The sequence below is a fragment of the Panulirus ornatus genome, chromosome 1, assembly GCF_036320965.1.
Source record: "Panulirus ornatus isolate Po-2019 chromosome 1, ASM3632096v1, whole genome shotgun sequence".
Classification (NCBI taxonomy): domain Eukaryota; kingdom Metazoa; phylum Arthropoda; class Malacostraca; order Decapoda; family Palinuridae; genus Panulirus; species Panulirus ornatus.
Window position 1 is genome coordinate 51880230 of NC_092224.1, and position 26025 is coordinate 51906254.

The window sequence follows — 26025 nt, forward strand, 5'->3', positions numbered from 1 at the left end:
GTGCTGGAAATGAGATGTTTGAGGACAATGTGTGGTGTGAGGTGGTTTGATCGAGTGAGTAACGTAAGGGTAAGAGAGATGTGTGGAAATAAAAAGAGCATGGTTGAGAGAGCAGAAGAGGGTGTTTTGAAGTGGTTTGGGGCACATGGAGAGAATGAGTGAGGAAAGATTGACCAAGAGGATATATGTGTCGGAGGTGGAGGGAACGAGGAGAAGAGGGAGACCAAATTGGAGGTGGAAAGATGGAGTGAAAAAGATTTTGTGTGATCGGGGCCTGAACATGCAGGAGGGTGAAAGGAGGGCAAGGAATAGAGTGAATTGGAGCGATGTGGTATACCGGGGTTGACGTGCTGTCAGTGGATTGAATCAAGGCATGTGAAGCGTCTGGGGTAAACCATGGAAAGCTGTGTAGGTATGTATATTTGCGTGTGTGGACGTATGTATATACATGTGTATGGGGGTGGGTTGGGCCACTTCTTTCGTCTGTTTCCTTGCGCTACCTCGCAAACGCGGGAGACAGCGACAAAGTATAATAAAATAAATAAATAAATAATATATATATATATATATATATATATATATATATATATTTTTTTTTTTTTTTTTTTTATACTTTGTCGCTGTCTCCCGCGTATTGCGAGGTAGCGCAAGGAAACAGACGAAAGAAATGGCCCAACCCCCCCCATACACATGTATATACATACGTCCACACACGCAAATATACATACCTACACAGCTTTCCATGGTTTACCCCAGACGCTTCACATGCCTTGATTCAATCCACTGACAGCACGTCAACCCCGGTATACCACATCGCTCCAATTTATATATATATATATATATATATATATATATATATATATATATATATATATATATATATATATATATATATATATATATATATATGTTGAGATGTATAGGTATGTATATGTGCGTGTGTGGACGTGTATGTATATACATGTGTATGTGGGTGGGTTGGGCCATTCTTTCGTCTGTTTCCTTGCGCTACCTCGCTAACGCGGGAGACAGCGACAAAGTATAATAAATTGATAAAATATTTTGGTCTATTTAAAGTAGTTTTGTGTAATTGAATTGTAATGTGCTAAATGGGTGTGTGGTCAAAGTATTTTTGATTTCATCATTTTAAGAATTATTATTTAACAGGACTTGGAGATCCACGCAGTTCTTCTTGATGAAGTGATGCGTGAGCCTGAATCTCCTACCACAGACCACTTGCTTACTCTAGAGGTGAAGAGTCTTCGGGATACTCGTGACCTTCTTGAGAAGGTTTCAATTAAGGATGCAGCAGCCTTCATTGATGAGAACCCTCACCCAAGGCTTTGGTAATTTTCGATGATTGTTTCTTTACTAGTGATATTGGATGATTGTTTCTTTACTACTGATATTGGATGATTGTTTCGTTACTAATGATATTGAATGATTGTTTCTTTACTAGTGATATTGGATGATTGTTTCTTTACTAGTGATATTGGATGATTGTTTCATTACTAGTGATATTGGATGATTGTTTCTTTACTAGTGATATTGGATGATTGTTTCGTTACTAATGGTATTGGATGATTGTTTCTTTATTAGTGATATTGGATGATTGTTTCGTTACTAATGATATTGGATGATTGTTTCTTTACTAGTGATATTGGATGATTGTTTCTTTACTAGTGATATTGGATGATTGTTTCTTTACTAGTGATATTGGATGATTGTTTCGTTACTAATGGTATTGGATGATTGTTTCTTTACTAGTGATATTGGATGATTGTTTCATTACTAGTGATATTGGATGATTGTTTCTTTACTAGTGATATTGGATGATTGTTTCGTTACTAATGGTATTGGATGATTGTTTCTTTACTAGTGATATTGGATGATTGTTTCGTTACTAATGATATTGGATGATTGTTTCGTTACTAATGATATTGGATGATTGTTTCGTTACTAATGATATTGGATGATTGTTTCTTTACTAGTGATATTGGATGATTGTTTCTTTACTAGTGATATTGGATGATTGTTTCGTTACTAGTGATATTGGATGATTGTTTCTTTACTAGTGATATTGGATGATTGTTTCTTTACTAGTGATATTGGATGATTGTTTCGTTACTAATGGTATTAGATGATTGTTTCTTTACTAGTGATATTGGATGATTGTTTCATTACTAGTGATATTGGATGATTGTTTCTTTACTAGTGATATTGGATGATTGTTTCTTTACTAGTGATATTGGATGATTGTTTCGTTACTAATGGTATTGGATGATTGTTTCTTTACTAGTGATATTGGATGATTGTTTCTTTACTAGTGATATTGGATGATTGTTTCGTTACTAATGGTATTGGATGATTGTTTCTTTACTAGTGATATTGGATGATTGTTTTGTTACTAATGATATTGGATGATTGTTTCGTTACTAATGATATTGGATGATTGTTTCGTTACTAATGATATTGGATGATTGTTTCTTTACTAGTGATATTGGATGATTGTTTCTTTACTAGTGATATTGGATGATTGTTTCGTTACTAATGGTATTGGATGATTGTTTCTTTACTAGTGATATTGGATGATTGTGTCATTACTAGTGATATTGGATGATTGTTTCTTTACTAGTGATATTGGATGATTGTTTCGTTACTAATGGTATTGGATGATTGTTTCTTTACTAGTGATATTGGATGATTGTTTCGTTACTAATGATATTGGATGATTGTTTCGTTACTAATGATATTGGATGATTGTTTCGTTACTAATGATATTGAATGATTGTTTCGTTACTATTGATATTGGATGATTGTTTCTTTACTAGTGATATTGGATTATTGTATCTTTGCTAGTGATATTGGATGATTGTATCTTTATTAGTGACATTGGATGATTGTTTCTTTACTAGTGATATTGGATGATTGTTTCTTTGCTAATGATATTGGATGATTGTATCTTTACTAGTGATATTGGATGATTGTATCTTTACTAGTGATATTGGGTGATTGTATCTTTACTAGTGATATTGGGTGATTGTATCTTTACTAGTGATATTGGATGATTGTATCTTTACTAGTGATATTGGATGATTGTTTCTTTACTAGTGATATTGCATGATTGTATCTTTACTAGTGATATTGGATGATTGTATCTTTACTAGTGATATTGGATGATTGTATCTTTACTAGTGATATTGGATGATTGTATCTTTCCTAGTGATATTGGATGATTGCATCTTTACTAGTGATATTGGATGATTGTATCTTTACTAGTGATATTGTATGATTGTTTCTTTACTAGTGATATTGGATGATTGTATCTTTACTAGTGATATTGGATGATTGTATCTTTACTAGTGATATTGGATGATTGTATCTTTACTAGTGATATTGGATGATTGTATCTTTACTAGTGATATTGGATGATTGTATCTTTACTAGTGATATTGGATGATTGTATCTTTACTAGTGATATTGGATGATTGATCTTTACTAGTGATATTGGATGATTGTTTCTTTACTAGTGATTTTGAATGATTGTATCTTTACTAGTGATATTGGATGATTGTATCTTTACTAGTGATATTGGATGATTGTATCTTTACTAGTTATATTGGATGATTGTGTCTTTACTAGTGATATTGGATGATTGTATCTTTACTTGTGATATTGGATGATTGTATCTTTACTAGTGATATTGGATGATTGTGTCTTTACTAGTGATATTGGATGATTGTATCTTTACTAGTGATATTGAATGATTGTATCTTTACTAGTGATATTGGATGATTGTATCTTTACTAGTGATACTGGATGATTGTATCTTTACTAGTGATATTGGATGATTGTATCTTTACTAGTGATATTGAATGATTGTATCTTTACTAGTGATATTGGATGATTGTTTCTTTACTAGTGATATTGGATGATTGTTTCTTTACTAGTGATATTGAATGATTGTTTCTTTACTAGAGATATTGGATGATTGTATCTTTACTAGTGATATTGGATGATTGTATCTTTACTAGTGATATTGGATGATTGTATCTTTACTAGTGATATTGGATGATTGTTTCTTTACTAGTGATATTGGATGATTGTATCTTTACTAGTGATATTGGATGATTGTATCTTTACTAGTGATATTGGATGATTGTTTCTTTACTAGTGATATTGGATGATTGTATCTTTACTAGTGATATTGGATGATTGTATCTTTACTAGTGATATTGAATGATTGTATCTTTACTAGTGATATTGGATGATTGTATCTTTACTAGTGATATTGGATGATTGTATCTTTACTAGTGATATTGGATGATTGTATCTTTACTAGTGATATTGGATGATTGTATCTTTACTAGTGATATTGGATGATTGTATCTTTACTAGTGATATTGGATGATTGTTTCGTTACTAGTGATATTGGATGATTGTTTCTTTACTAGTGATATTGGATGATTGTATCTTTACTGGTGATATTGGATGATTGTTTCTGTACTAGTGATATTGGATGAATGTATCTTTACTAGTGATATTGGATGATTGTATCTTTACTAGTGATATTGGATGATTGTTTCTTTACTAGTGATATTGGATGATTGTATCTTTACTAGTGATATTGGATGATTGTATCTTTACTAGTGATATTGGATGATTGTTTCTGTACTAGTGATATTGGATGAATTGATTTTTTGTAAAATAATGGTATCATTGTAGTTTTCACAATATATTTATTTATTCATTATACATGACAGCTAGAGACAGTGTGAACGAATGTGGCCGTTTGTTTTTTCGTAGCGCTACCTGGCGGGGGAAGGGCGATGGTATTTCATGTGTGGCGGGGTGGTGATGGGAATGAATAAAGGCCGCAAGTATGAATTATGTACATGTGTATATATGTATATGTCTATTTATGTATATATATGTATATGTTGAAATGTATAGGTATGTATATGTATGTGTGTGGATGTGTATGTATACACATATGTATGTGGGTGGATTGGGCCATTCTTTTGTCTGTTGCCTTGCGCTACCTCACTGATGCAGGAGACAGCGACAGAGTATAATAAAAAAGAAAAAACATAATCGCTGTTTCTTGCGTTAGTGAGGTTGCGCCAGGAAACAGACTAAGAATGGCCCAACCACTCATATATACACACACACACACACACACACACACATATATATATATATATATATATATATATATATATATATATATATATATATATATATATATATATATATATATATACATAAATGCCCATATAAGCACATATACATACATATACATATCAACATATACATATATACACATGCACATATTCCTACTATCTTGCCTTCATCCATTCCTGTTGCTACCCCGCCACACGGGAAATAGCAGTGGTACCTCCCTGCTTCAGCAAGGTAACGCAAGGAAAACAGACAAAAAAGGCCACATTCGTTCACATTCAGTCTCTAGCTGCCATGTGTAATGCACCGAAACCACAGAACTTATCCAAATCCTGGCCCCAAAAACCTTTCCATGTTTAACCACAAACACTTCACATGCCCTGGTTCAGTCCATTGACAACATGTCGACCCTGGTATACAACATCATTCCAATTAACTCTATTCCCTGCACGCCTCTCACCCTCTTCTATGTTCATGCCCCGATCGCTCAAAACCTTTATCATTCCATCCTTCCAGCTCCAATTTGGTCTCCCATTTCTCCTTGTTCCCTTTACCTCTGACACATATATCCTCTTTGTCAGTCTTTCCTCACTCATTCTTTCCATAGGTTCAAACCATTTCAACACACCCTCCTCTGCTCTCTCAACCACACCCTATTTCTGTTTCCACACATCTCTCGTACCCTTTCATTACTTACTCAATTGAACCACCTCATACCACATATTGTCCTCAAACATCTCATTTCCAACACATCAACCCTCCTCTGTACACCTCCTATAGCACCTGCCTTGCAACCATGTAGCATTGTTGGAACTACTGTTCCTTCAAACATACCCATTTTTACTCTCTGAGATAATGTTCTGTCCTTCCACACATTCTTCATTGCTCCCAGAGCCTTTGGCCCCTCCCCTCCCCTGTGACTCACTTCTGCTTCCATGGTTCCATTCTTTGCCAGGTCCACTTCCAGATATCTAAAACACTTCACTTCCTCCAATTTTTCTCCATTCATGCTTACATCCCAATAACTTGTCCTTTGACCCTACTGAACCTAATAACCTTGCTCTTATTCACATTTACTCTCAACCTTCTCTTTTCACACACTTATCCAGACTCGGTCACCAGCTTCTGCAGTTTCTCACTTGAGTCAACCACCAGCGCTTTATCATTGGCAAACAACAACTGACTCAATTCCCAGGCCCTCTCATCCCCAACAAACTGCATACTCACCCCTCTCTCCACAACTCTTGCATTTACCTCCCTAACCACCCCATCCATAAACAAGTTAGATAACCACAGGGACATCACACAGCCCTGCTGCAGAACAACATTCTTTGAGAACCAATCACTCTCCCTCTCTTCCTACTTGTACACATGCCTTACATCCTCGGTAGAAAGCTTTTACTGCTTCTAGCAACTTACCTCCAACACCACCTCCAACACCATATACTCTAAAGACCTCATACGAAGCATCCCTATCATCTCTATCACTCACCATTTTCAGATCCATAAATTCCACATACAAAGTCATCTGTTCTTCTAAGTATTTTTCACGCAGATTCTTCAAAGCAAACACCTGATCCACACATCCTCTACCACCTCTGAAACCACACTGTTCTTCCCCAATCTGATACTCTGTACATGCTTTCACCCTCACAATCAGTACCCTCCCATACAATTTCCCAGGAATACTCAACAAACTTATGCCTCTAGTTTGAACACTCACCTTTATCCCCTTTGCCTTTGTACAATGGCACTATGCATGCATTCTGCAAAATCTCAGGCACTTCACCATGAGTCATACATACACTGAATATCCTTCCCAACATTGAACAAGGGTTCACCCCCCATTTCTGATAAATTCCACTGCAATACCATCCAAACCCGCCACCTTGCTGGATTTTATCTTCCGCAAGGCTTTCACTACCTCTTTTCTCTTAACCAAACCATTCTCCCTGATCCTCTCTTCGCACACCATTCAAACCAAAACACCCTATATCTGCCACTGTAAGTATCATCCAACACATTCAACAAACCTTCAAAATACTCACTTCATCACTACCTGTTATTACTTCCCCACTTGCCCCCTTCACCAATGTTCCCATTTGTTATTTACCTCTTTCCAAAACATCTTTCTTTCTCCCTGAAGTTTAAAGATACTCTCTCACCCCAACTCTCAATTGCCTTCTTTTTCATCCCTTGCGCATTTCTCTTGACCTCCTGCCTCTTTCTTTTATACATCTCCCAGTCATTTGCACTCCTTCCTTGCAAGCCTTGCTCAAATGCCTCTCTTTTCTCTTTCACTAACAACTTTACTTCTTCATCCCACCACTCACTACTCTTTCTAATCTGCCCTCCTCCCACCTTTCTCATGCCACATACATCTTTTGCACAAGCCATCACTGCTTCCCCAAATGCATCCTACTCTTCACCCACTCCCCTCACATCATTTGTTTTCACCTTTTGCCATTCTACACTCAATTTCTCCTTGTACTTTTTCACACAGGTCTCCTTTCCAAGCTTACTTATTCTCACGGCTGTCTTCTCCCCAACAAGAGTTCACCCCCCTTTCTGATGAATTCCACTGCAATACCATCCAAACCCGCCGCCTTGCTGGATTTTATCTTCCGCAAGGCTTTCACTACCTCTTCTCTCTTAACCAAACCATTCTCCCTGACCCTCTCTTCGCACACCACTCAAACCAAAACACCCTATATCTGCTATTGTATGTATCATCCAACACATTCAACAATTCTTCAAAATACTCACTTCATCACTACCTGTTATTACTTCCCCACTTGCCCCCTTCACCAATGTTCACATTTGTTATTGTGACTTACACACATTATTTACCTCTTTCCAAAACATCTTTCTTTCTCCCTGAAGTTTAAAGATACTCTCTCACCCCAACTCTCAATTGCCCTCTTTTTCATCCCTTGTGCATTTCTCTTGACCTCCTGCCTCTTTCTTTTATACATCTCCCAGTCATTTGCACTCCTTCCTTGCAAGTATTGCCCAAATGCCTCTCTTTCCTCTTTCACTAAAAATTTTACTTCTTCATCTCACCACTCACTACCCTTTCTAATCTGCCCTCCTCCCACCTTTCTCATGCCACATACATCTTTTGCACAAGCCATCACTGCTTCCCTAAATGCATCCTACTCACATCATTTGTTCTCACCTTTTGCCATTCTACACTCAATCTCTCCTGGTACTTTTTCACACAGGTCTCCTTTCCAAGCTTACTTACTCTCACCAGTCTCTTCTCCCCCAACATTTTCTCTTTTTTGAAAGCCTCTACAAATCTTCACCTTTGCCTACACAAGATAGTAATCAGACATCCCCCCAGCTGCCCCTCTCAGCACATCAACATCCAAAAGTCTCTCTATCACATGCCTATCAATTAACACATAATCCAGTAATACCTTTTAACCACCTCTCCTACTCACAAACATATACTTATGTATATCTCTTTTTAAACCAGGTATTCCCAATCACCAGTCCTTTTTCAGCACACAAATCCTCAAGCTCCTCACCATTTCCATTTACAACACTGAATACGCCATACTGCTACATTACTCACCTTCACATTTAAATCACCCATCATTAAAACCCAGTCTTGCCCATCATTGCTGCTGACACATTCACTCAGTTGCTTTCGAAACATTTGCCTCTCATGCCCAAGTGCATAAGCACATGTACATATTCATACTTGTTTGCTTTCAGTCCATTCCAGGTGCCACCCTGCCCAACAGGAAACAGCATTGATATCCCCCGCTTCACTGTGGTAGCACCTGGAAAACAGACAAAAAAAGGCCACATTCATTCACACTCAGTCTCTAGATGTCAAGTATAATGCACCAACACCACAGCTCCCTATCTATGTTCAGGTCCCACAGACCTTTCCATGGTTTACCTCAGACGTTTAACATGACCTGTTTCAGTCCATGGACTGCAGATCAACCCTGGAATCCCACACTGTTCCAATTCACTCTATTCCTTGTATGCCTCTCACCCTCCAATATGTTCAGCCCCTGATCACTCAAATCTTTTTCACTCCATCCTTCAACCTCCAGTTTGGTCTCCCATTTCCCCATGTTCCCTCCCCCTCTGACACATATATCCTCTTTGTCAGTCTTTCCTCACTCATTGTTTCCATATGTCCAAACCATTTCAACACCCCCTCTTCTGCTCTCTCAACCACACTCTTTATATTGCCAACCATCTCTCTTATCCTTTCATTGCTTACTCAGTCAAACCACCTCACACTACATATTGTCCTCAAACATTTCATTTCCGACATATTCACCCTGCTGTTTACACCCCTATGTATAGCCCATGCCTCATATCCATATAATACCATTGGAACTACTATTCCTTCAAACATACCCATTTTTGCTCTCTGAGATGATGTTCTCTCTTTCCACATGTTTTTCATTGCTCCCAGAACCTTATTCCCCTCCTGTATCCTGTGACTCACTTCCACTTTCGTGGTTTCATTCACTGCTAAGTCCACTCCCAGATATCTAAAACACATCACTTTCTCCAATTTTTCTGCATTCAAACTTACATCCCAATTAAGTTGTCCCACAACCCAGCTGAACCTATTAACTTTGCTCCAATTCATGCTTACTCTCAACTTTCTCCTTTCACACACTTTTCCAAACTCAGTCACCAACTTCTGCAGTTTCTCACTTGATCGCCCACCATTGCTGTATCATCGGCGAACAACAACTGACTCATTTCCCAGGTTGTCTCATCCCCAACAGACTGCATACTCACCCCTCTCCAAAACTCTTGCATTTATTTCCCTAACCACCCCATCCATAAACAAATTAAACAACCATGGAGACATCACACACCCCTGCCACAGACCGACCTTTACTGGGAACCAGCCACTCCTCTCATGAGAGGCAAGTGTTTTGGGAGCAGCTGAGTGAGTGTGTCAGCAGCTTTGGTGTATGAGACCTGTGTTGGGTGATTTAAATGCGAAGGTGAGTAATGTGGCATTTGAGGGTATAATTGGTGTACATGGGGTATTTAGTGTTGTGAATGGAAATGTTGAAGAGCTTGTGGATTTTTGCACTGAAAAAAGACCGGTAATTGGGAATACCTGGTTTAGAAAGAGAGATATACATAAGTATACATATATGAGTAGGAGGAATGGTTAAAGAGACTTTTGGAAGTTAATGTGCTGATAGGGGCAGCTGGAGGAATGTCTGATCACTTTCTTGTGGAGGCGAGGGTGAAGATTTGTAGAGGTTTTTAAAACAGAAGTGAGAATGCTGAGGAGAAGAGAGTGGTGAGAATAAGTGAGCTTGGAAAGGACATTTGTGTGAAGAAGTATCAGGAGAGATTGAGTGTTGAATGGCAAAAGGTGAAAGCAAATGATGTAAGGGGAGTGAGTGAGGAATGGGATGTATTTATAGAAGCAGTGATGCCATGTGCAAAGGATGCATGTTGCATGAGAAAGGTGGGAGGTGGGCAGATTTAGAAAGGGTAGTGAGTGGTGGGATGAAGAAGTAAAGTTGTTAGTGAGGCATTTGGATAATACTTACAAGGAAGGAGTTAACATAAGTTTGCATGAGAAAGACAGACAACAAAAGGCCTGATTGGCCCATGACTGAAAAAACTATTTAACTTGACAGGAAAAATTCAATTCTGCTCAGTATTTTCTTAAACTATCACTGACTCCCTGCTGCTGTACATTATCCTTCTAGTGTCCCTGTTACCACTGTCATCTATATATTTATTTATGGCTTTTTTCTCAAAGTACACCTGAATTCATAAGATATTTGTCTCAGCTTTTGAAAGTATTTATAGTTTTAGCATTCACTACATCTGGCAGTAACTTATTCCAGTGTTCAACACACACCTATAGGAAAAGAAGCTTTTTCCCATGTTCGTACTACATCTTTTTTCTTTGAGTTTTATTTCATTTGTCTTAGTAACCGTATTTTCTTGTATTTCAAAAAGATGCGCATGGTTTACTTTATCGAACTTGTTCAGAATTTTCACCACTTGGATTGTCACTGTGAAGTCAATTTTTCTAAAGAAGAGATCTAGTTGTTTTAGCCTCTCTTTGTATATCAAATTTCTAAAGGAGATCAATTTTGTCGTGCGTCTTTGTACTTGCTCTAATTTTTCCTCATCTTTCTTATAGTTTGGGGACCAAAACTGGACTGCATATTCAAGATGGGATCTTACTAGAGAATTATAAAGTGTGCGAATAGTCTCTGGTGTCTTATAATCTATACTCCTGGCTATGAAACATAACATGACTGAGAGGTGTATAAAAGAAAGCAGCAGGAGGTCAAGAGGAAGGTGCAAGGGTTGAAAAAGAGGGCAAATAAGAGTTGGGATGAGAGAGTATCATTAAGCTTTAGAGATAATATAAAAGGTATTTTGGAAGGAGATGAATAACATGCGAAGGACAAGACAACAAATGGGAACATCAGTGAACGGGGCAAGTGGGGGAAGTGATAACAGGTAGTGATGAAGTGAGAAGGGTTTTGATGGTATTACAGTTGAATTTATCAAGAAAGGGGGTGACTGTGTTGTTGATTGGTTGGTAAGGATATTCAGTGTATGTATGGATCATGGTGAAGTGCCTCAGGATTGGTGGAATGCATGTATAGATCCATTGTACAAAGTCAAAGGTGATAAAGGTGAGTGTTCAAACTACAGAGGCATATTTTTGTTGAGTGTTCCTGGAAAATTGTATAAATGGGTATTGGTTTAGAGGAATGAAGGCATGTACAGAGCATCAAATTGGGGAGGAGCAGTGTGGTTTCAGAAGTGGTAAAGGATGTGTGAATCAGGTGTTTGCTTTGTAGAATGTGTTTGAGAAATATTTACAAAAACAGATGATTTGTATGTGGCATTTATGGATCTGTAGAAGGCATATGATGGGGATGATAGAGATCCTTTGTGGAAGATCTTAAGAGTGTATGGTGTGGGAGGTAAGTTGATAGAACTAGTGAAAAGTTTTTATCAAGGATGTGAGGCATCTGTACAAGTAGGAAGAGTGGAGAGTGATTAGTTCTTAGTGAAGGTCGGTGTGCGGCAGGGGTGTGTGATGTCTCCATGGTTGTTTCATTTGTGTATGGATGGGGTGGTTAGAGAGGTAAATGCAAGAGTTTTGGAGAGAGGTGCGACTATGCAGTTTGTTGGGGATGAGAGGACCTGGGAAGTTAGTCAGTTGTTGTTCGCTGATGATACAGCACTGGTGGCTGATTAAGGTGAGAAGCTGCAGAAGATTGTGACTGAGTTTGGAAAAGTGTGACAGGAGGAAGTTGAGAGTAAATGTGAATTAGAGCAAGATTATTAGGTTCAGCAGGGTTGAGGGACAGGTTAATTGGGATGGAATTTTGAATGGAGAAAAATTGGAGGGAGTGAAATGTTTTCGATATATGGGAGTGGACTTAGCAGTGAATGGAACCATGGAAGTGGAAGTGAGTCACAGGGATGGGGGCAGGGGTCGAAGGTTCTGGGAGCGCTGAAAAAAGTGAGGGGAGAACATTGTCTTAGACACCAAAAATGGGTATGTTTGAAGGAATAGTAGTACCAACAATATTTTCTGATTGCAAGGCATGGGCTATAGATAGGATTGTGTGAAAGAGGGTGGATGTGTTGGCTCTGAACTGTTTGAGGACAATATGTGGTGTAAGGTTATTTGATCGAGTAAGTAATGAAAGGGTAAGAAAGATGTGTAATAATAAAAAGTGTGTGGTTGAAAGAGCAGAAGAGGGTGTGTTGAAATGGTTTAGACATATGGAGAGAATGAGTGAGGAAAGGTTGACAAAGAGGATATGTGTGTTAGAGATGGAGGGGACAAGAAGCGGGAGATCAAATTGGAGGTGGAAGGATGGAGTGAAATAGATTTTGATTGATCGGAGCCTGAACACACAAGAGGATGACAGGCATGCGGGAAATAGAGTGAACTGGAATAATGTGGTATACCGGGGTCAACGTGCTGTCAATGGACTGAACCAGGGCATGTGAAACATCTGAGGTAAACCACTGAAAGGTGTGTGGGGCCTGAATGTGGACAAGGAGCTGTGGTTTTTGTGCATTACACATGACAGCTAGAGACTGAGTGTGAACGAATGTGGCCTTTTTATTGTCTGCTATCTTGTTGCTACCCCACTGAAGCGGAGGGCAGCGATGTTGTTTCCTGTGGGGCAGGTTGGAGTCAGGAATGGATTGAAGGCAGGCAAGTATGAGTATGTACATGTGTATATATGAATATATCTGTGTATGTATATGTGTATATGTTAATATGTATATGTATGTGTCTGTAAATGCACCTGTATATGCGTTTATTTATTATTTATATATCTTTATTTATTATACTTTGTCACTGTCTCCTGCGTTAGCGAGGTAGCGCGAGGAAACAGACGAAAGAATGGCCCAACCCACCCACATACACATGTATATACATACACGTCCACACACGCACATATAAATACCTATACATTTCAACGTATACATATATATACATACACAGACATAAACATATATACACATGTACATAATTCATACTTGCTGCCTTTATTCATTCCCGTTGCCACCCCGCTACACACGAAATGATAACCCCCTCCCCCCCGCATGTACACTAGGAAAAGACAACAAAGGCCGTATTCGTTCATGCTCAATCTCTAGCTGTCATGTACAATGCACCAAAACTGCAGCTCCCTTTCCACATCCAGGCCCCCCACAAAACTTTCCATGGTTTACCCCAGACGCTTCACATGCCCTGGTTGAATCCACTGACAGCACGCTGACCCTGGTATACCATATCGTTCCAATTCACTCTATTCCTTGCACGCCTTTCACTCTCCTGCATGTTCAGGCCCCAATCACTCGAAATCTTTTTCACTTCATCTTTCCACCTCCAATTTGGTCTCCCACTTCTCATTTCCTCCACATCTGACACATATATCCTCTTTGTCAATCTTTCCTCACTCATTCTCTCCATGTGACCAAACCATTTCAATACACCCTCTTCTGCTCTCTCAGCCACACTCTTTTTATTACCACACATCTCTCTTACCCTTTCATTACTTACTCAATCAAACAACCTCACACCACATATTGTCCTCAAACATCTCATTTCCAACACATCCACCCCTCTGCACAGCTCTATCTATAGCCCACGCCTTTCAACCATATAACATTGTTGGAACCACTATTCCTTCAAACACATTCATTTTTGCTTTCTGAAATAATGCTCTCGGCATCCACACATTTTTCAACACTCCCAGATCTTTTACCCTCTCTCCCACCCTGTGACTCACTTCCGCTTCCATAGTTCCATCCGATGCCAAATCCACTCCCAGATATCTAAAACACTTTACTTCCTCCAGTTTTTCTCCATTCAAACTTACCTCCCAACTGACTTGTCCCTCAACCCTACTGCACCGAATAACCTTGCTCTTATTCACATTTACTCTCAGCTTTCTTCTTTCACACATATCTTTCGCACATATCACACATATCTTTTACACATATCTTCCACAGAGTATCTCTATCAACTCTATCATATGCCTTCTCCAGATTCATAAATGGTACATACAAATCCATTTGCTTTTGTAAGTATTTCTCACATCCATTCTTCAAAGCAAACACCTGATCCACACATCCTTTACCACTTCTGAAACCACACTGCTCTGTACATGCCTTCACCCTCTCAATCAGTACCCTCCGATGTAATTTTCCAGGAATACTCAACAAACTTATACCTCTGTAATTTGAGCATATACATACATTATGTATCCTTACCAACCAGTCAACAACATAGTCACTCCCTTTTTTATAAATTCCACTTCAGTATCATCCAATCCCACTGCCTTGCCGGCTTTCATCTTCTGCAAAGCTTTTACTACCTCTTCGCTGTTTACTAAATCATTCTCCTTCACCCTCTCACTTCGCACACCACCTGAATCGAAACACCCTATATCTGCCACTCTATCATCTAACACATTCAACAAACCTTCAAAATGCTCACTCCATCTCCTTCTCACATCACCACTAGTTATTACCTCCCCATTAGCCCCCTTCACTGATTTTCCCATTTGTTCTCTTGTCTTATGCACTTTATTTACCTCCTTCCAAAACATCTTTTTATTCTCCCTAAAATTTAATGATACTCTCTCACCCCAACTCTCATTTGCCCTCTTTTTCCCCTCTTGCACCTTTCTCTTGACCTTCTGCCTGTTTCTTTTATACATCTCCCAGTCATTTGCATTATTTCTCTGCAAAAATCGTCCAAATGCCTCTCTCTTCTCTTTCACTAATAATCTTACTTCTTCATCCCTCCACTCACTATCCTTTCTAATCTGCCCACCTCCCAAGCTTCTCATGCCACAAGCATCCTTTTCGCAAGCCATCATTGCTTCCCTAAATACATCCCAGTCCTCCCCCACTCCCCTTATGTCCTTTGCTCTCACCTTTTTCCATTTTGCAGTCAGTCTTTCCTGGTACTTCCTCACACAAATCTCCTTCCCAAGCTCACTTACTCTCACTACTCTCTTCACCCCAACATTCTCTCTTCTTTTCTGAAAACCTCTACAAATCTTCACCTTCGCCTCCACAAGATAATGATCAGACATCCCTCCAGTTGCACCTCTCAGCACATTAACATCCAAAAGTCTCTCTTTCGCGCGCCTATCAATTAACACTTAATCCAATAATGCTTTCTGGCCATCTCTCCTACTTACATACGTATACATATGTATATCTCTCTTTTAAACCAGGTATTTCTAATCACCAGACCTTTTTTCAGCACATAAATCTACAAGCTCTTCACGATTTCCATTTACAACACTGAACACCCCATGTACACCAATTATTCCCTCAACTGCCACATTACTGACCTTTGCGTTCAAATCACCCATCACTATAGACCGGACTCGTGCATCAAAACTACTAAAGCACTCACTCAGCTCCTCCCAAAACACTTGCCTCTCATGATCTTTCTTCTCATGCCCAGGTGCATAGGCACCAATAATCACCCATCTCTCTCCATCCACTTTCAGTTTTACCCATATCAGTCTAGAGTTTACTTTCTCATACTCTATCACATACTCCCACCACTCCTGTTTCAGGAGTAGTGCTACTCCTCTTGCTCTTGTCCTCTCACCAACCCCTGACTTTACTCCCAAAACATTCCCAAACCACTCTTTCCCTTTACCCTTGAGCTTTGTTTCCTTCAGAGCCAAAACATCCAGGTTCCTTTCCTCAAACATATTACCCATCTCTCCTTTTTTCTCATCTTGGTTACATCCACACACATTTAGACACTCCTCGCATCACTTCTTCTGTTTCCCCCTTTAGAAAGTTAAAATAGTTGTTTTCTACGACACGTGAGGAATGCGTGGGTCATTTTTCATCTGTTTTCTTGCACCATCTTTCTGATGCGGAAAATGGTGATCAAGTATAATAAGTAAATAAGATGAATATATATTGTTACACAACACAGGACAACGCTAATCCAAAGTTAATGGATGAAATCATGCATGAGGTTAAATCATTTTACGTTAAAAGAAAGAAATAATACAAAAGGGAAATAATTATTTATGGGGCACAAAACGATACTTTGATATAATCCAAGTAAGTTTTGAAACAAAGAAATCTCTTCCTCGACAAAAACATAATGATAATGAAAATGATAATTATTATACATTTTACATGGGTGAAATATCACACAGATTGTATAGAATACAGTACAGTGGCTTATGAACTACAGGCAGGCAAGAGAGAATTACACTACTCACTGGGACTGTCAACTTGAAAGAAAAGAAATCTTAAAACACCCTTGGGGTATTTATAAGAGGGAATAACTATACACGGTATGTTCTGATTGGTTGACAAAAAGGAATATGGAACTGACGTCACCCTGACACACCCCTCATCTCAACTGTGACTGGCTAGAAATTGAGAACAAGAAACATATGAATAATGCTGATGACTGATGGGTGTTCACCTCCCACTTGTAACTTGTACATGTACCTACTCTCTCAACGTCCAGTATCAAGCCATGTACTTGATTCACAATGCTGAGTCTATATAGGTTGTACCTCTTTGATCCGGCAATTCTAGGACCTGACCATTCCACTCATCTCTTTGCTTTTCAACTTAGTTTCACTTTAATGTGTCAAATTTCCCTTTTCTAAAAGTGTCTACAGTAACCATCCTCTGATATTCACCATTTATTTCTCTCACCTTTAGGCGTCTTCTAGCTGAAGCAGCCCTCGAAAAGCAAGATCTGAAGAATGCAGAGGCAGCTTTTGTGCGTTGCAAAGATTATCCTGGAATACAGTTGGTTAAACGTATCTCCAACATCCAAAATGAAACTCTTCGCAAAGCAGAAGTAGCTGCTTACTTTAAAGATTTTGATGAGGCAGAAAGATTATACTTAGAGGTGGATCGTAGGTGAGTTGTGTAGGATTAAGAAGTTTGATAAAAGGCATTAAGTAAGATGGAGTATTTTGAAGATTCATTGGTTTTCAGGTCACAGTTTGCAAAAATATCTTATTTTGGTCTTGCTAAAGGGAGAGGGGATAGTACTGATTAGTGTACAAGGATGCTTGTTATTACAATACAAGTGAAAATGGAAATTAAATATTTCAAGGCTGCAAGACTGGGCCAAATAACTAGAATGAAGATGAATGCAATATTTTAATGGCATTTGATGAAAGATTGTCTTTCACATGCTTTGCTGAATACATATTGTAAATCTGTGGTAAAGTAATATTAGAGAGCATTAAGATAACATTTTCTGTGAGAGAAAAGCAGGAAAGATTTGTGAGTTGCTTTAGATGTATGAAACCGAACTTCTTGATAATTAGTAAAGAGAAGTGAGAGCAAAGGAAAAGATAATGTGTTCAGCAGTAATTATTTTTAAAACCTGGTAGGAGTGGAAAGTAGAATATCATAATATTTGGATGACGTTAAGGTAAAACTGCAAGGGTTGGATGAAGATATTTTATGGGGAGAGTGTATATAAAAAATGAAGGGCTTAATGTTTATTTACAATTGAAATTATGATAGACATAGATATATTGTGTTAGTGTAGTAACTTTGATATTCACTTTTATTCACAGATTTTCCCACTCCCAGCAAACATTGCATTGTCAAAAGATATTCATTCTCTAATGATTCTGCAAACCATCAGTTTTTTGTCCTCTGTGTAACTACCACATATGATTATCATTTAGAACTGACAAGAATACTCTAAAATTTGTATTAATTGTGTATGCTTGGTCTAACACTGCTGAGGGGTGGAGCAGGTGAGTTTAACATCTGATAAGTGAGGGTATGGACATACTGTTTCTTTCTTTCTCTTGAACTTGTTTTCGATTTTTACCGTCAGGTCAAAATTAGAGAAAGATCTGACTCTGAATCAAGTGAATATATGTAGAAGTAATACACTGCATATGATAACAATGTGTGATAGTGAGAATGTGTAGCCACTGTGGCAAGGAAGTTAAGGTTTTGTGTCATTCTTTATCTGCAGCTGAAACTTCTTTACTAACTCTAAATATTTCTTTAAATTTGTAGGGATATTGCCATTTCACTCCGACGGAAATTAGGGGATTCATTCAGAGTTGTTCAGCTCCTCAAATCTGGATCATCTGGAGATGATGTGCAGATGGAAGAAGCTCTGAATAATATTGGTCACTATTATGCTGATAGGCATAAATGGTATGTACTTATCATGTTTCATCAAAAAAGAGATAGGATTTGCTGAAACATACATATGATAGTTAAATGTTAGATTTATATTTGTGAAATTACGACTAGTCATTAGATTATCTGATATGTTCACCAACTTTCAGGGAGGATGCAGTAAAACAGTTTGAAGCAGCTCACAACCATGAGATGCTGGCAGTATGCTATTATCAGCTGGAAGATTTTGAAGCTTTAGAGTCACTTGTTCGCTCCCTTCCAGACAACTCGCATCTTTTGCCCACCATTGCAGACATGTTTACCAGTGTTGGAATGTCTCAGCAGGCTGTTGCTGCTTACATGAAGGTATATATTCATTCTGTAGACATATATTTATTCATTCATATGTATTGTCTGTGTATGTCTATGTATATATGTTGATATGTATATGTATGTATATGTACATGCATGGACGAGTATGTAAATATGTGTGCATGTGAGTGGATGTGTCTTTCTTCGTCTGTTTCCTGGCGCTACCTCGCTAGCGCAGGAGATGGCCATCAAGGATGAAAAAAATGTATTATCCCTGGGGATAGGGGAGAAATTTTCCCTTCCTGTATTGGTTTCTATAAGAAGAAACAGATCAAGGAGCCAAGCTACAACTTTCCCTGTAAGGCTCATTCATTTGTTTTTACGCTACCTCGCGTAGGTGGGAAGTGGCGAGCATATATGAAATATATATTATCTATAAGGATATGGAAGAAAGAATACTGTCCACATATTCCCTGCGTGTTATAGAAGGCAACTAAAAGGGGTGGGAGTGGGGAGCTGGATATCCTCCCTTTGTGTTCAACTTTTCAAAAGAAGGAACAGATAAAGGGGCTAAGTGAGGATTTTACCCTGTAAGGCTCAGTCATCTGTTTTTGACGCTACATTGCTGATGCGGTAAATGACATATGTGTATTTATCATTATATTATACTTGACCGCCATTTCCTGCCATAGCGAGGTAATGCCAGGAAACAGACGAAGAAAGACCCATCCATTCATAATCGCACGTATATACTTGCACAGATATACATATACATATATATACATGTGCGCACAAGTACATGTTATACTTGCTTACCTTCATACATACCTGGCGTCACCCTGGCATACAGGAAACAGCATCGCCACCCCTTGCATCAGCGAGGTACCTCTAGGAAACAAAGAAAGGCCATATTCGTTCACACTTACTCCCTAGATGTCATGTATAATACACCAAAACCACAGTTCCCCATCCACATCTAGGGCTAACAGACCTTTCCTTGATTCATCCCGGATGTTTCACATACCCTGGTTCAGTCCATTAACATCACGTCGACCCCGGTATACCACACCATTCCAATTCACTCTATTCCTTGCACGCTCTCACCCTCCTGCATGTTCAGGTCCCGATCGCTCAAAATCTTCACTTCATCCTTCCATCTCCAATTTGGTCTCCCACTTCTACTTCTTCCCTCCACCTCAGACACATATATCCTCTCTGTCAATCTTTCCTCACTCATTCTCTCCATATGTCCAGAACATTTCAACACACCCTCCTCTGCTCTCTCAACCATTCATTTTATTACCACACATCTCTCTTACCCTTTCATTACTTACTCGATCAAACCACCTCACACCACATGTTGTCCTCAAACATTTCATCTCCAACACATTCACCCTCTGCAAAGACCTATCTACAGCTCATGCCTCGCAACCATATAATAATGATGGAACTACTAATCTTTCAAAGATACCCATTTCGCTTTCCGAGATAACGTTCTCTCATTCCACACATTCTTCATTGCTCCCAGAACCTTCGCCCCCTCCCCCACTCTATGACTCACTTCTGTTTCCATGGTTCCATTCTCTGCCAAGTCCACTCCCAGGTATCGAAAACTCTTCGTTTCCTCCTGTTTTTCTCTATTCAAACTTACATCCTAGCTATCTTCAACCCTGCTGAACCTAATAACCTTGCTCTTATTCACATTTGCCCTTAGCTTTCTCCTTTCACACACTTTTCAAACTTGGTCACCAACTTCTGCAGTTTCTCACTCGATTCAGCCACCAGTGCTGTATCATCAGCGAACAACAATTCGCTCACTTCTCAGGCCCTCTCATCCCCAACATACTGCATACTCTTCCCCTCTTTCCAAAATCTAGCATTGACTTCCATAACCACCCCATCCATAAACAAATTAAACAACCATGTTGACATCACACGCCCCTGCCGGAGACCGATCTTCACTGGGAACCAATCACTCTCCTTTCTTCCTACTTATACACATTCCTTACACCCTTGATAAAACTACTCATTGCTTCTAGAAGCTTACCTTCCGCACCATAATCTCAAGACCTTCCAAAAATCTTCTCTATCAACCCTATCATATGCCTTCTCCAAATCCATAAATGCCACATGCAAATCCATCTGTTTTTCTGTTTCTCACATACATTTTTCAAAGTAACACCTGATCCACACATCTTCTACCACTTCTGAAAACCACACTGCTCCTTTCCAATCTGATGATCTGTACATGTATTCATTCTCTCAACTAATACCCCCCATACAATTTTCCAGGAATACTCAACAAACGTATGCCTCTGTATTTTGAACAGTTAACTTTATCCCCTTTGTCTTTGTACATTGGCATTATGCATGCATTCTGCCAATCCTCAGGCACTTTACCATGATCCATACATACAATGAATATCCTTACCAACCAATCATCAACTCAGTCACCCCCTTTCTTAACAAATTCAACTGGAATACCATCCACTTCCACCTCCTTACCAGATTTTATCTTCCACAAGGCTTTCACCCTTCCTTCTCTCTTCACCTTGCCACTTTCCCTGCCTCTCCCTTTGCACACCAGTCCGATCAAAATACCCTATATCTGCCACTCTATCACTCCATCTCCTCACTTCATCACTACCTGTTATCACAACCCCCCTTGCGACCTTCACTGATGTTCCCATTTGTTCTCTTGTCTTTTTGCACATTCTTTACCTCCTTCCAAATCATCTTTTTACTCTCCCTAAAGTTGAATGATACTCTCTCACCTCACCTCTCATTTGCCCTCATTTTCAATCCTTGCACCTTCCTCTTCACCTCCTGCTGTGTTTTCTGTTTCACCAATAACTTTACTTCTTCATCCCAACACTCACTACCATTTTTAATCTGCCCACCTCCCACCTTTCTCATGCCACATGCATCTTTTGCACATGTCATCACTGCTTCCCTAAGTATATCCCATTCCTCACCGACTCCCCTCACTTCATTTGCTCTCACCTCTGGCCACTCTACACTCACTCTTTCCTGGTATTTCTTCACATAAGTCTCCTTTCGAGGCTCACTTACTGTCACCACTTCTACCCAACATTCTTTTTTTGTTTTTGAAAATCTACAAAGCTTCACCTTCGCCTCCACAAGATAGTGATCAGACATCCCATCAGCTGCCCCTTGCAGCACATTTAAGTCTAAAAGTCTCTCCTTATATGTCTATCAATTAATAGATAATCTGATGATGCCCTTTGACCATCTCTCCTACTTATATACCTATGATTGTGTATATCTTTCTTTTTAAAACAGGTATTCCCATTCACCAGGCTTTTTTCAGCACACAAATCCACAAGGTTTTTGCCATTTGCAATCACATCACTGAATACCCCATGTACACCTATCATACCCTCAACTGCCACATTTCTCACCTTCGCATTTATATCACCCTTCACTAATACCTTGAGACACACTCAGCTGCATCCAAAACACTTGCCTCCAATGATCTTTTTCTCATGACCAGGTGCATAAGGACCGATCCATCCACTTTCAGTTTTACCCACAAAAATAATTCTGTGCACACAATCACACCCTCCCAAAACTCTTACCTCAGGAGTAGTGCTACTCCTTCCTTACCTCTTGTCCTTTCACCAACCGCTGACTTTACTCCCAAGACTTCTCCAAGCCATTCTTTTCTTTACCCTTGAGCTTCATTTCACTCAGAGCCAGAATACCCAGGTTTCTTTCCTCAAACATGCTACCAATCTCACCTTTCTTCTCATCTTGGTTACATGCACACTGAGTCAGACACCCAAATCTAAGCCTTTGAGAAGGATGAGCATTCCCGCTGGACTCCTCCTGTTTCCAATTTTAGAATTTCAAATACAAGAACGGGATGGTTTCCAGCCTGCTGCTCCCGCCCCCTTTAGTTGCCTCCTACGGTATGTGGGTAATAAGGAGGTATATATATATATACATATATATATATATATATATATATATATATATATATATATATATATATATATATATATATATATATATATATATATATCCCGGGGGATAGGGTAGAAAGAATACTTCCCACGCATTCCTCACGTGTCGTACAAGGCGACTAAATGGGTCGGGAGCGAGGGGCTAGAAACCCTCCCCTCCTTGTATTTTAACTTTCTAAAAAGGGAAACAGAAGAAGGAGTCGCGCGGGGAGTGCTCATCCTCCTCGAAGTCTCAGATTGAGGTGTCTAAATGTGTGTAGATGTAACCAAGATGTGGAAAAAAGGAGAGATAGGTAGTATGTTTGAGGAAAGGAACCTGGATGTTTTGGCTCTGAGTGAAACGAAGCTCAAGGGTAAAGGGGAAGAGTGGTTTGGGAATGTCTTGGGAGTAAAGTCAGGGGTTGGTGAGAGGACAAGAGCAAGGGAAGGAGTAGCACTACTCCTGAAACAGGAGTGGTAGGAGTATGTGATAGAGTGTAAGAAAGTAAATTCTAGATTGATATGGGTAAAACTGTAAATGGATAGAGAGAGATGGGTGATTATTGGTGCCTATGCACCTAGGCATGAGAAGAAAGATCATGAGAGACAAGTGTTTTCAGAGCAGCTGAGTGAGTGTGTTTGTAGTTTTGATGCACGAGACGGGGTTATAGTATGTGTGATTTGAATGCAAAGGTGAGTAATGTGGCAGTTGAGGGAATAATTGGTGTACATTAGGAGTTTAGTGTAGAGCTTGTAGATTTGTGTGCTGAAAAAGGACTGGTGATTGGGAATACCTGGTTTAAAAAGAGAATTATACATAAGTATACGTATGTAAGTAGGAGAGATGGCCAGGGAGCGTTATTGGATTACGTGTTAATCGACAGGCGCGCGAAATAGAGACTTTTAGATGTGAATGTGCTGAGAGGGGCAACTGGAGGGATGTCTGATCATTATCTTGTGGAGGCGAAGGTGAAGATTTGTTGAGATTTTCAGAAAAGAAGAGAGAATGGGGTGAAGAGAGTGGTGAGAGTAAGTGAGCTTGGGTAGGAGACTTGTGTGAGGAAGTACCAGGAGAGAATGACTACAGAATGGAAAAAGGTGAGAACAAAGGACGTAAGGGGAGTGGGAGAGGAATGGGAAGTTTTAGGGAAGCAGTGATGGCTTGCGCAAAAGATGTTTGTTGCATGAGAAGCGTGGGAGATGGGCAGATTAGAAAGGTTAGTGAGTGGTGGGATGAAGAAGTAAGATTATAAGTGAAAGAGAAGAGAGAGGCATTTGGACGATTTTTGCAGGGAAATAATGCAAATGACTGGGAGATGTATAAAAGAAAAAGGCAGGAGGTCAAGAGAAAGGTGCACGAGGTGAAAAAGAGTGCAGATGAGAGTTGGGATGAGAGAGTATCATTAAATCTTAGAGAAAGATGTTTTGGAAGGAGGTGAATAAAGTGCGTAAGACAAGAGAACAAATGGGAACATCGGTGAAGAGGGCTAATGGGGAGGTGATAACAAGTAGAAGTGATGTGAGGAGATGAAGTGAGTATTTTGAAGGTTTGTTGAATATGTTTGATGATAGAGTGGCAGATATAGGGTGTTTTGGTCGAGGTGGTGTGCGAAGTGAGAGGGTTAGGGAGAAAGATTTGGTAAACTGAGAAGAGGTAATAAAAGCTTTGCGTAAGATGAAAGCCGGCAATGCAATGGGTTTGGATGGTATTGCAGTGGAATTTATTAAAAAAGGGGGTGACTGTGTTGTTGACTGGTTGGTAAGGATATTTAATGTATGTATGACTCATGGTGACGGGCCTAAGGATTGGCGGAATGCATGCATAGTGCCATTGTACAAAGACAACGGGATAAGGGTGAGTGCTCAAATTACGGAGGTATAAGTTTGTTGAGTATTCCTGGTAAATTATATGGGAGTGTATTGATTGAGAGGGTGAAGGCTTGTACAGAACATCAGATTGGGTAAGAGCAGTGTGGTTTCAGAAGTGGTAGAGGATGTGTGAATCAGGTGTTTGCTATGAAGAATGTATGTGAGAAATACTTAGAAAAGCAAACGGATTTGTATGTAGCATTTATGAATCTGGAGAAGGCATATGACAGAGTTGATAGAGATGCCCTGTGGAAGGTGTTAAGAATATATGGTGTGGGAGGCAAGTTGTTAGAAGCAGTGAAAAGTTTTGATCTAGGATGTAAGGCATGTGTACGTATAGGAAGAGAGGAAAGTGATTGGTTCTCAGTGAATGTCGGTTTGCGGCAGGGGTGCGTGACGTCTCCATGGTTGTTTAATTTGTTTATGGGTGGGGTTGTTAGGGAGGTGAATGCAAGAGTTTTGGAAAGAGGGGCAAGTATGCAATCTGTTGTGGATGAGAGAGCTTGGGAAGTGAGTCAGATGTTCGCTGATGATACAGCGCTGGTGGCTGACTCGAGTGAGAAACTGCAGAAGCTGGTGAGTGAGTTTGGTAAAGTGTGTGAAAGAAGAAAGCTGGGAGTAAATGTGAATAAGAGCAAGGTTATTAGGTACAGTAGGGTTGAGGGACAAGTCAATTGGGAGGTAAGTTTGAATGGAGATAAACTGGAGGAATTGAAGTGTTTTAGATATCTGGGAGTGGATTTGGCAGCGGATGGAACCATGGAAGCGGAAGTGAGTCATAGGGTGGGGGAGGGGGCGAAAGTGCTGGGAGCGTTGAAAAATGTGTGGAAGGCGAGAACATTATCTCGGAAAGCAAAAATGGGTATGTTTGAAGGAATAGTGGTTCCAACAATGCTATATGGTTGCCAGGCGTGGGCTATAGATAGAGTTGTGCGGAGGAGGATGGATGTGTTGGAAATGAGATGTTTGAGGACAATATGCGATGTGAGGTGGTTCGATCGAGTAAGTAATGAAGGGGCATGAGGGACGA

At 39.5% G+C, this 26025-nt stretch overlaps 1 protein-coding gene across 2 annotated transcripts in view; it reads left to right on the forward strand.

Annotated features, from left to right (window-relative positions):
* Oseg4 (intraflagellar transport protein Oseg4) overlaps window positions 1-26025 on the forward strand; it is a 600898-nt gene that overhangs the window by 429753 nt on the left and 145120 nt on the right. For both annotated transcript variants that reach the window (XM_071662283.1, XM_071662291.1), the window contains exons 15-18: window positions 1168-1346; window positions 17410-17613; window positions 18742-18885; window positions 19020-19215. In XM_071662283.1, the coding sequence (XP_071518384.1) occupies window positions 1168-1346; window positions 17410-17613; window positions 18742-18885; window positions 19020-19215 (723 nt within the window). The remainder of the gene's footprint in view (window positions 1-1167; window positions 1347-17409; window positions 17614-18741; window positions 18886-19019; window positions 19216-26025) is intronic.